Here is an 11,886-nt window from a genome sequence, read left to right as displayed (position 1 = left end):
TTAATCTAAATTTTAATTATTTTTTTAGTGTTTAGTCTATAATTTACAAAACCTCGGAAATTTCTTATTCAATGTGAAGTCCAAAAAAAGTTTTAAATCATATATTTTCTAGATATTTTTTATTTTTTAAAATCATAAATATCTACCTATATTTATTTTTCTTCGGTGTGCTTATGTTAATCAAGTAACTTCGTTCATATTTTTATGATTTTTTTTTGTGTTTAGTATAGTGGAAGAGATATACTGTGACCTGGTTAATGAAGTGTTTATTTCAGTATAGAAAATTATTATTTATTATGGGTTAATCATCTCAATAAATTAATTATTTTTACTTCAAATAATTAAATTAAAGGAGAAATGATTTTTAAAATTAAAATAAAACTTTAAAGAATTTTTTTCTTTCAATTTTATAGGCATTAATGATTTTAAACTTTATTAATTTTTTAGTGAAGAAGCTATCTTAAATTTTTTATTAAATAGTGACATTTTGATTCTTAAATATACTTTTATGATAAAAAAAATTTGTAGATTAGTCCTCGTATTTCTCATTTATTAAAAAATAAATTAATTATTTATAATACTTATTACTTATATATTATATTAAATTAAATACTCTATTATTACATAACTTTAAAAAAAATAGAGTTTAGTAACTTACAACTAAAGCGATTATAACTTACAAATAAATTTTATTTTCCGCAAATAATTATGTAATTCAAAAGAATATATAGAGATAGTTAATAATAATAATAATAATAATAATAATAATAATAATAATAATAATAATAATAATAATAATAATAATAATAATAATATAATTTATAAATTTAATTTATATATAAAATAAAATAATAATCATACCTATTATTCATATAAATAGACATTATTATTAAAATGATGTGTAATAAAAATCAACTATTTTGTTGGTTATAATGCTTTGAAAAAGAGAGAGAAAACTATTAACATAAACATAGAAAGAATGGAAGAGCATTGTTCAAATATGCAAATGTATATATATTATGACAATCACTAAAATTACATTAATATCTTTCTATAATACAATTAGAATAACACGTATTATGACTATATTAAAATATGTCATTATAAATTATTTTTCAAATATAAATAAATTTTATATTTTTACTTTGATAAAAAAAAATTAGATAAATTTTTTATATATTTATAATTGTTAATATTCTTATATAAGATTTTATAAAATAATAATTTTATAATAATTATAAAATTTCATATTTTATACATTTAAATTTTTGTATAAATTTGATTTATTTTTGAAAATATGTATTCCTATTATTTGTTTCTTTTACTTTATGTCTATCTAGTAACATCTTAAATTCATTATCTTCTTTATTACCACTCATTTATTCTAATTTAATTATTTTATTTTTTTACTTTATAAATTTTTAGTAACACCCATGACCTCTCACATACTCATTATTACATTTAAAATGAAAATCTGTATATGTAACTGATTAAAACTACTCAACAATTCATATTAAAACAAAACTGTTATGAATTAAATTTGATAATTACAATAATAAATTATTTAATTCTTTATTTAAAATTATAACTAATAAAATATAGTATGACAATCACTAAAATTATATTAATATTTTTCTATAATACAATTAGAACAACATGTATTATAACTATATTAAAATATGTCATTATCAATAATATTTTAAATATAAATAAACTTTATATTTTTTCTATTTTGTTTTGAAGAAATAAAAAGAACTATATTAAAAAAAATTCAGTACCATAAACTAACTACTAAAAAAATTACATATAAAACTTTAAGTCGTACGTATCAACATTTGATTTAAAGTCTGAAATAAAGTATTTTTGTTTAATTTTTTTAGTCAAAATCAATAATTAAACTTGATATAACAATAAGTTGTTATCATACCATTCTATCATATAATATTTTTTTATATCATATATAATTTTATTTATATTCATTATCATATTAGAACAATTATTATTCTTACCTCTTAAGCATTATAGCATAGTACGCTTTATAAATCTAATTAGTATTATCATTATCATCATTTATCTTATCATTTATCTTTTTATTTCTTACATAATTGTTAGTTTTTTATAGCTTCAATTATCATTATTAAATTATAACAAACAATAAAAATAAAAATAAATTACAATATATATTTTTAAAATAAACCAATATATTTCATATCAATCTTATTTAAATTAAATATTATATATTCATATTAAACTAACAATTATAAATAAGAAAAATACATACCTATTAAATAATCTATCATAATAATCACTAAAATTACATTAATATTTTTCTTTATTACAATTAAAGCAATATATATCATGACTATATCAAAATATGTCATTATTATCATTCTCATTTTTACACAATAAAATATACTACAAATGAGAAATATTTTTTGTATGCATAAATTCTTTTTGAAGGCCTTTGGAGATCTTCAATAATTAAGTAAATAAATTAAATCAGGCACGTATATCTCTAAAATATTTTTGTTAAAGACATATACTTACATGAGTTTCCATTTTTCACATAATTCTCAAATAGTAAAAGTACAGAAGTATCAACAATATAAATTTTCTATTTTTTCATTCATCTAAAAATTGTTACATTCAAATTAAGTTATGAAAAAAAAGAGAACAATGTAAAAGTAGATAACATAATATTATATTTATTCTCAAAAAAATTATTACAAAATAATACAACTAAATTATTGACATAACTTATATAATAGAATAAAGTTTAATCTTAAGTTTGACACACAATAAAAAAAGTTGGTACCTTATGAACATGGTTAGAATAGAAGAATGAGGATCTACAATCCAAAATAGAAAACAAATTATAGTTAAAATATAGATAATTGTTATGATAAAATAAGTTGAACCATCTGCAATATAAAATAAATCATAGTCGAAAGTATCAATTGTATAAAATAAATCGTAGTTGAAAGTATCAATTGTATGAAGAGAATGATGAAGACTTAGCCGAAATATATAGTATAAATATGTAAAATTTCTTCATCAAATAAGTATTTATATATACAATAATGATTATTAAAAACAAAATAACTCTTATTAAAAACTGTACTCTCAATTTTTCTAATTAAAACTTATTATTAATTAATATTATTTTAAATAAGATTAAAAATTGTAACTCACAATCAGGCACGGATCTAAGTGGTATCAATTGGGGTCAAGTGACCCCACTTAATTTTTATTTTTAATACTAATAATAATTATTTTTGGTATATTGACCCCACAAAAAAGATTTTCATGTCACCACACCATTCATTTACATTAAATTCAAGCCTCTAGAAAACATAAACTGACATTAAATTTTATTTTTTCGTTTTATTTTTGTCTTTCTCAAAAGTAAATGGAAGGTAAAAAGGCATGTGAAAGTTTCTTTTTATTAAATCTGCATAGCAGAGTACACTACAAAAGCCTATTTCTTTTATTTCTAATCAATTTTTGTCTTCTTCTTCTACACACTACTTTATTTTTTCCTTCACAAATCTCCTATTTAATTTTCCACAACGACAAATTGTTAAGTCTTTACGCAAGTTCAATCCCGATTGATTTCTTAAATTTGGTAGTTGGTTGGAATATAGTGTGTCAAAAGATGCCGTGTTTTTTTTATACATTGGTATTTTGTTTTGTAATATTTAACTTTTTAAATATACACTATCATTATTTTACGCATAAGTATTTATATATTTTTTATAAATATTTATATTATTTGATTTTAATTTTTGAATATAAAAAATTAACTTTGACCCCACTTATTAAAATTTCTGGATCCGTCTCTGCTCACAATTCAACTAATTATAATTTATCATTAATTATTATTATTGTAATTGAGTGATGGAGTAGTTATGAAATATGAACAAAATATTTAAAAGTTGGTTCAACAAAGAATAAAAATTATTATTCATATAAATTAATATTTGTATTAAATGATTATATTTAAAAAATATCTTAATAATAATAAATTTTTGTGTGATCCAAATCGTGAATATTTATAGAAAATATTTTAGTCCCGTAAGAAAATTAATACTATGAAGTAAAGGAAAAACAATGACTTATAGGATTTTTATTTTTAATTTCTTTTAATTAATATAATAATTTATTAATATTTTTAGTATAATAACACTTAATAAATGTTGTAACTGGTATTTTTAATATTTAAATATTTTTATTAATACAATTAGAGAGTTATTGATTATAGTTTTTTTTAAAAGAAAAATAATGGTCAAAGTTAAATTGAAAAATAACATAAAATATTTATATTTAAATAAATTCAAAAAATATCTAAAGTGTTTATAATTAAATATGGGGAAAATAATGATTTATAGAATTTTATTTTTATTTAATTTTGATAGTCATAATGATTTATTAAAAAAAATTAGTACAGTAATACTAAATAAATATTGTACTTGATAATTTTCATATTCAAATATTGTAAAAAAAATGCATTAAAAATTTATTATAAAAAAAATTTGAGTACTTATTTAGAAAACACGTAATTTTCTAAAAACGTATTTTGAATAGCATATCTTCTTTTTTTGTCGAGTAGAAATTTTAAACACATTTATTTTACTTTTTAATGTTTATATATTATCATCAATATAGTATATTAATTACAATTTTTGTATTCATTAAAATTAAAATAATTTTTATATTTGTGATTTTTATTTATTATTTAGAAAAACTAAGTAATTTATAGTTCATATAAAAAATTATAATTTTAATATTAAACATAATAACTAAAAGATAATAGTTAAAAAAATAATTAAAATAGAATTAGGATTATAAGATATAATAATGTTTGTTGAGTATAATAGTGTTAATTAAAAATTTGTATTATAATAATTATTTTTTGATAATTAAATATTTTTTTGTATAAAAAAATAAGAATTAGAATAATAAGATATAATATTGTTAGATGAATATTTTATTATTGTCATTATTATTATTATAATTATTATTATTATTATTATTATTATTATTATTATTATTATTATTATTATTATTATTATTATTGTAGTAGTTTGTTATTATATTATTATTTTTGTTTTATTATTATTGTTATTTTAATATTATTATTAGTTAGATATTAAGTATATTATTATTAATATTGATGGTTTAATTTTATTATTATATTATTATTATATATTTATTTATTTTAATATAGAGTTTGTAAAATTATAGTTTATATTTAGAATTATTATCAAATGACATGTGGCGAGGATTGTTACCAAGATGACATTTGACAAGAATTGTTACCAAGATGACATGTGGTTAGGGTTGTCATCATGACTTCTTTACATTTATATTAAGTAGAAGTAGATTATTATTATCATAGTAGTTCGTTATTATATTACTATTTTTATTATTATTGTTATTGTTATTTTAATATTATTATTAATTAGATATTAAGTAGATTATTATTATTAATAATATTGATGGTTTAATTTTATTATTATATTATTATTATTATATATTTATTTAGTTTAATATAGAGTTTCTATAATTATTATTATGGTTTGTATTTAGAATTATTATCAAATGACATGTAGCGAGGATTGTTATTAAGATGACATTTGGCAAGAATGGTTACCAAGATGACATGTGTCTAGGGTTGCCATCATGACTTCTTTACATTTATAATGCGGTGTTAGAACATTAAAAAGAAGATACAATCACAAAATAAATTAACAAAGATAAACTGTCATTTAATGTGTGTAAAAATCAAAAGTCAAACAACTAAAAACTTATACAAGTTAAAAAAAAAATTATATATTTAGGCTCATGAAATATGAGTTGAACCACAATCCTCAACATCCAAATTCCAATCTATGATTTTCTCACAACGGTACTATTTTTCTATCAAAAGTCCCATTCGGTGTTCCTTTTACTCTACTTAAATACTTCTCCACCAGGAATCTTATAGACAACAAATGGCACAAAATAATAATTTACATTTTAAATTAAAAGCACAAAATACTAAAATTATTCATATTAATATATTTAAATTGTTTTTTATACTATAGTATTTAATAATAATAATTCAATAGAACATTGGTATATTTCACAAGTGGACATAGTTATATATTAAAGAAGAGTGCTAGCAACACTCTCTTTTCAACACTCTTTTAAACACCAACTTTTTTATTTGTTGAAACATGTGTGAATCCCACTTTAAAAATAGCTCTCACATAAAGTGGTAAGATCCACACATATTTCAACCAATAACAGAGTGAATGAGTGAATATTTGAGAGAATGTTGAAAAAAGTGATCTTGACATTTCTCATATTGAGAATACGCAAGTGGTGTTAGTGGTGGTGGGGGCCCTATTTTTTATGAAAATTTCTTTCCTAACGCACCACATACACACAATACAACTCATTCATTTTTTTGAGACCATCCCGATTCTGTAAATTTATTTTGGAAATTCTCCAAAAATACATTTTCAAAACCAACTAATTGCATTTCTTAAAATATGGGTGTCTCGCAGTAGTGGGCTTCCTGCTTCCTCTGTATTCTTCCATTTACGGACACAAATTACCAGACTATGTGTGTTTGTACATCCTCGAACCCATTGAGGAAAAATCACCAATTGTGGCAAAGATTCAAGAGTACGAAATTTCAAATTCTAAGTTGGGGATTTGGTTGTTATCATGGTCCATTGGCAAGTCCAACTTCCTGCATCAGCGAATCATTGAATTCCCACAGGAAATTATAACAAAAAATTTTAGGCTAGGTAGTTGTGTTCTATCAAATACAAATTCAAAATTGATACAATGGTAAACATAAAAATTTCAAGTGAATTCAATTTTGAAATTTCTTTATCTGGAAATTGAGATTGTTGCAGCAATGCAATAGCAAATTTCTCAAGACATTCAAGTTTTCTATCTTTAGAAGGTTCCGAAAAATATATTTTCGGAATAAATTTATTCATAGAATTGGAGCTTAATTAAAAATTAAATGAAGTGTGCATATATTAGACACGTTCAAAATTACATCTCCATAATCAGGCATTTTCAGTTTTTCATAGTGCATCTGCATCCCATCCTATCTCTTTTCACTGTCACCTGCAACCTCAATTAATTGTTCCAGTATGCAGATTACCTTAAAATTTGGTTCCTGCATTCACCAAGAACATTAGTCCCATCCTCTCTTATCAAGCATCAGAAGATGCATCCCTGATTTAGGTTGTAGACAATTTTACTATTCTATAATCGTCTGTTATAAATTGACTGAATTTATCCTTTTTGTTAAGTCATGGGATGTTCATTTTTTTGCTTTATAAAGAGCATCCGATTTCACTTAAACAATTTTTCACAGGAGGATCTCTTCCCAACCAACCCGTTTTTCCTAGACTTCACTCTCAATTCAATCCACAATTTATTTCCTTTATTTATTTCTTTAAATGTCTTCTGTATTTCTCGTGGCAAGAAGAGACTTGACATACAGAATGAGAGAAAAGATTTGAAATTATGGGTAGAGAACACCAAATCCTTCAAATGGTCTGATATTCTTACAAACATGGTAATGAATAATGTAATGTACCAAGATGAAAATCACAATACAGGCAAGGAATATTTTTATATTTTGCAATAGTAAAGTTAATTAGTTATAGTATTCAAAGATTAAGACAAGACAAATAGACGACAGAATTTTCCAGTTTTAAAGAATAGAGAGGGGGAGGCTAAAGAACAACTGCAAACATCAAATGGTCGGTGATTAGGTAACCATAAAAATAGGAATAGTTGCACCAGATTCAGAAACAAGAGTTCCCTCAGGTTAATGGCCTATTCAGAACAACATATAAATTCTATATCCACGATAACCTCAACATATGACTTTGAAATTGAATGAAGGTCATAAATAAATAATAAACTAAATAGAAACAAGACCAGCACCAGATGAAAGGATTGACTAATTTCCTCAACTTACAATGTCTAGTTGAAGTTTGTCAAACACAGTCACCAAAACAAGCCCACAATTGAAGTAAGGAAGGCATAGATTGAGTGACAGTGAAACTTCAAGCATATTATGGAGCATTGCCTGCAAAAAAAAACCTTCCAACATTTCTTTCTGAAACCTTTCTTCACACCAACCAACTCGCTTCCTTGTAATCCATTTTCAAGCCACTAGTTAATTTAACATTTTTTCTAGTATATAATATCATCGTATTTAAGAACAAACTTTACAAACTCAGAAACTAACATCATGACCTGTTGATCAAGGTGCAAATAAAGTTTCCCTTGATTGATTTACAACAGCTATCACCAATTCGAGCATTGTTGTACCCAAATTTTAAGGAGCCTTTCCTGGTGGCAAAAAGTAGTTGCAACATAGAAAGTAACCACAAAACTTGGCAGCCTCAAATTAGAAGGCTTAATCAAAAAATAAAATTGGAAACAAAAGCCATAAAATAGAATAGGAACCATACCATATCAAAAACTCATTTATTACTTCAGTCCTGAAATATATGTACAAATTTTACCCAGCATAAAGGGTACACGACTACATGGATATCAATATTAAAAAATCAGGTGCCATACCTTCTCATCTCATTGTACATCATACATGCCGCTTCCAATTTTATAAACAAAAAACCTAATGAAGTCAATTACTGTGTGCTTGGCAATCACATCATTCTTAGTATAAGATCATTAGTGTGGAAAGAGAAGTTGGAAAAGTGTGGGTTAACATAAGGCATTGCTCTGGGTTTTTCATGAATCCCGCTCTAGCATAAGTACCTGTCTAAGCTGCTAGCAACTAGGATGAAGAAAATATAGTTGTCATCGGTTCTGGGAAGTGGATCTTCATTGAAACCAATCATGTTGCAGAGCAGCCTCAGCAGATATTCTCTACAAGAAAATTAACAGTTTCTGTTCAGTTGTATTATTCAGAATCAACTATCAAAAAGCCAATAAAGCATCATTACATAAATAACATACCTTGTCAGGGTCATAAGCTAGGAGCTTACTCAACAAGTCAAATCCCGACTCGGATAAAACTGGCAAACCAGTGAAAGATGCAGCTGGAAACTTCATCCTTAGCATACTACACCTGCAATATCAATAACTGCACGTCAAAGGTTGAAAAACATAGTATTATCATTCATAAAATTGAGCATCTCAATAAATATGAGAATATAAAAGGCAAGCTTACCGTTGCTTGACAAAATTTGCTTTAGATCCAGGCAATTTGGAAAATCCTGGCCATATCTTCTCATCGGGTGTACCAAGGGTTCGAAAAATCTGCAGACAGATAACAAACAAACAAATGTTACTAGGATGGCAAAGTTGTGTCACACTATATATAACCTTTAATTGAATATAAAGTGATATCAAATTGACACTTTAACTAACCTTATCAAGTTGTTCAATTTCAGTTTTACCCCTGAAAAGAGGCTCCCTGGAAAATAATTCAGCCATTATACAGCCCAATGACCACATATCAATTGCTTTGGAGTATTTTTTAGCGCCCAATAAAAGTTCAGGGGCTCTGCACACAATAACAACATAACCATATAAATATACATGAAACAGCATAAATCAGAAATTAAATAACTTGCATGATGTACTGATACTCACCTGTACCATAATGTAACGACAAGAGAAGTATATTGCTTAAGCGGACTCCCGTACTGCCTTGACATTCCAAAGTCACATATTTTCAGATGCCCTTCTTTATTCATTAGAATGTTAGATGTCTTCAAATCTCTATGGAGAATCCAGTTATCATGGAGATACTTGACACCTTCAAGAAGTTGCTTCATGAAAGATTTTATTTCACCCAAACTAAAAGGCTGGTTCCTAGCCTCCATTAATTGTTTGAGATCATACTGCATATGCTCCATTACCATATAAGTACCATCATCCCTATCATCATCATCCACCACTACTTCTTTAACATCAACAATAGATGGATGATCTAAAGACAAAAGAATATTCATTTCTCTCAAGGCTGACAATGGAAAGCCTTCTCTTTCCTTCTCCATCTTCACCTTCTTTAATGCTACAACTTCTCCAGTCATCTTATCCTTAGCTTTATAGACAACACCATAAGTTCCTTCGTTTATTTTCTTAATCATTTCAAACTCGGACACAGTTCTGCAACTCTGACACATATTAAACCCTCTCTGCACATGCATCATATCACTATTTTCAAAGGAATCCGACGGAGAATCACTAACCTCATCATCAATATCAGATCCAGTGATTGTGCTACCCGAAGAACCACCAACTTCTAAACTTGAACTTCTTTTATCTTGCTTGTATTTATCATCTTCACCCATAGGTGATAGATCATCAGAAGCCCATTTAGACTTTGTGATGTTCCATCCCTGCATCTCACTTTCATCAACAACACAAGAGGAATTCAGCGAAGACTCACTCAAAACACCTTTACCTTCAGGACTTTGTTCATCAACAGGTGATCTAGATAGAGACTCAGCAACATGCTTGACCCCATCTTTGGAAGAGATTTTCGCCTTCTTCTCTGCCAGATCCCAAACGATGGGCGAGAATTTTCTCCTCTTTTCTGACGGTGGTAAAACTTCATCCCCATCAACAAGAATCTCACCTTCTTCTCTCTCTTCTTTTGCAGAAGAATCATCATACTTACAATACACAAATTCCTTGACAGAATCATGCTTGTAAGATTCCCTCTTCCCCAAAACACTTTGACGTCCTGCCGCCATGGGATTCACAAGCACAAAAGAATTGAGGAACAAATATTAAACTGAAACCGTAAAATCCCCAAATTCTCAAACCCTAATTTCAAGGATTTGAAATCAACGCAATTCACAAAACCACAATCAACAATCGGACAAAAAACTAAAACTAGAATCAATTAAAAGCTTGTTTATGAGATTTTTCTTTTTTCTGAATACAAAGAATATCGAATAGATTCAATTTGGAAAACAAAACAATCAAAAACAATCGAGCATGAAAAATCGATAACGAATGAGAGGAGAAACAAAACCCTAGACGGTGGCTGCGTCTCGACTGCTATCAGAGACTTCGAATTGCCTTACCGGCGATGAACAGAACGAAGGAGATGATAGCCGCCTCAAAAGTCTTCAACGCGTTTTTGGTTTTGATTTTGTGATTGCTGTGATTAGGGTTTCGGGCTGTTATATAGAACGGGTTTTCCTGGTGGGCTTTATGAAACACGGTCTTACTACCAATTATTGAATGATTTGTTTGTAACAGACAGACATGTCCACCGACTCGATTAATTAATTCAAAATATTTTGTAATTAAGTGAGTGAGAAATTTTTTCCAAGGTATTTATTATATGAAAAATACACTAACAATTGTAACCAAAAAAAAATACACTAACAATACTCCTTCCGTTTTTTATTATAAGTCGTTTTAGACTTTTCACTCAGATTAAGAAAAATAATAATTGTTGTATGAAAATGAGAAATTATGAAGGTTTTTACAAAATTATCCTTCATTTATGACATGTGGAAGATAAATTTATATAATTGAAAGGAAAGAGAATAAGAAATATTTAAAGATATAACAGGAAAAATAGCATTAATTATTCATTGGAATTGTAAAGCGACATATATTTAAATACAATTTTTTTTCCCAAAACGACTTATAATAAAAAACGGAGGGAGTATTGTTTTAGATTGGCCCCCGAGCAGGCCCAACATCGGCTACGTTTAGAGCTGTCGAACAAGTTCAATAATTAAAAGTCCTAATAATTTGACCCTATTAAAACTTTATTATATTGAGCCCCCAATTATTAAGATTTAATTTAGGCCCTAAAATTTTAGGCCTTTTGCATAATGCATTTTTTTCCCATTGAAGAGACCTTATTTT

General features: G+C 25.9%; 1 protein-coding gene across 1 annotated transcript; it reads right to left on the bottom strand.

Annotated features, from left to right (window-relative positions):
• Window positions 1–7,816: 7,816 nt before the first annotated feature.
• LOC131625218 (cyclin-dependent kinase G-2-like) lies at window positions 7,817–11,204 on the bottom strand. Its single transcript, XM_058896107.1, has 5 exons — window positions 9,643–11,204; window positions 9,418–9,553; window positions 9,218–9,306; window positions 9,004–9,115; window positions 7,817–8,913 (listed from the first exon to the last, which is right to left on the bottom strand). The coding sequence occupies exons 1-5, from the start codon at window positions 10,749–10,751 to the stop codon at window positions 8,869–8,871; spliced, it is 1,491 nt and encodes a 496-aa protein (XP_058752090.1). The 5' UTR covers window positions 10,752–11,204; the 3' UTR covers window positions 7,817–8,868.
• Between the last annotated feature and the right edge of the window lie 682 nt (window positions 11,205–11,886).

Source organism: Vicia villosa, unplaced genomic scaffold (assembly GCF_029867415.1).
Source record: "Vicia villosa cultivar HV-30 ecotype Madison, WI unplaced genomic scaffold, Vvil1.0 ctg.000195F_1_1_1, whole genome shotgun sequence".
Classification (NCBI taxonomy): domain Eukaryota; kingdom Viridiplantae; phylum Streptophyta; class Magnoliopsida; order Fabales; family Fabaceae; genus Vicia; species Vicia villosa.
The sequence above is the reverse complement of the archived record's forward strand: the minus strand, read 5'-3'. Positions and strand labels throughout refer to the sequence as shown.

Excerpts from the sequence above, each read along its gene's own strand:
- LOC131625218 (XM_058896107.1), bottom strand. The coding sequence starts at position 10,751 with ATGGCGGCAGGACGTCAAAGTGTTTTGGGGAAGAGGGAATCTTACAAG. Across the intron at positions 9,307-9,417 it reads AAATTGAACAACTTGATAAG|ATTTTTCGAACCCTTGGTAC; the intron begins GTTAGTTAAAGT and ends ATCTGTCTGCAG. Across the intron at positions 9,116-9,217 it reads GCAAATTTTGTCAAGCAACG|GTGTAGTATGCTAAGGATGA; the intron begins GTAAGCTTGCCT and ends TTGATATTGCAG.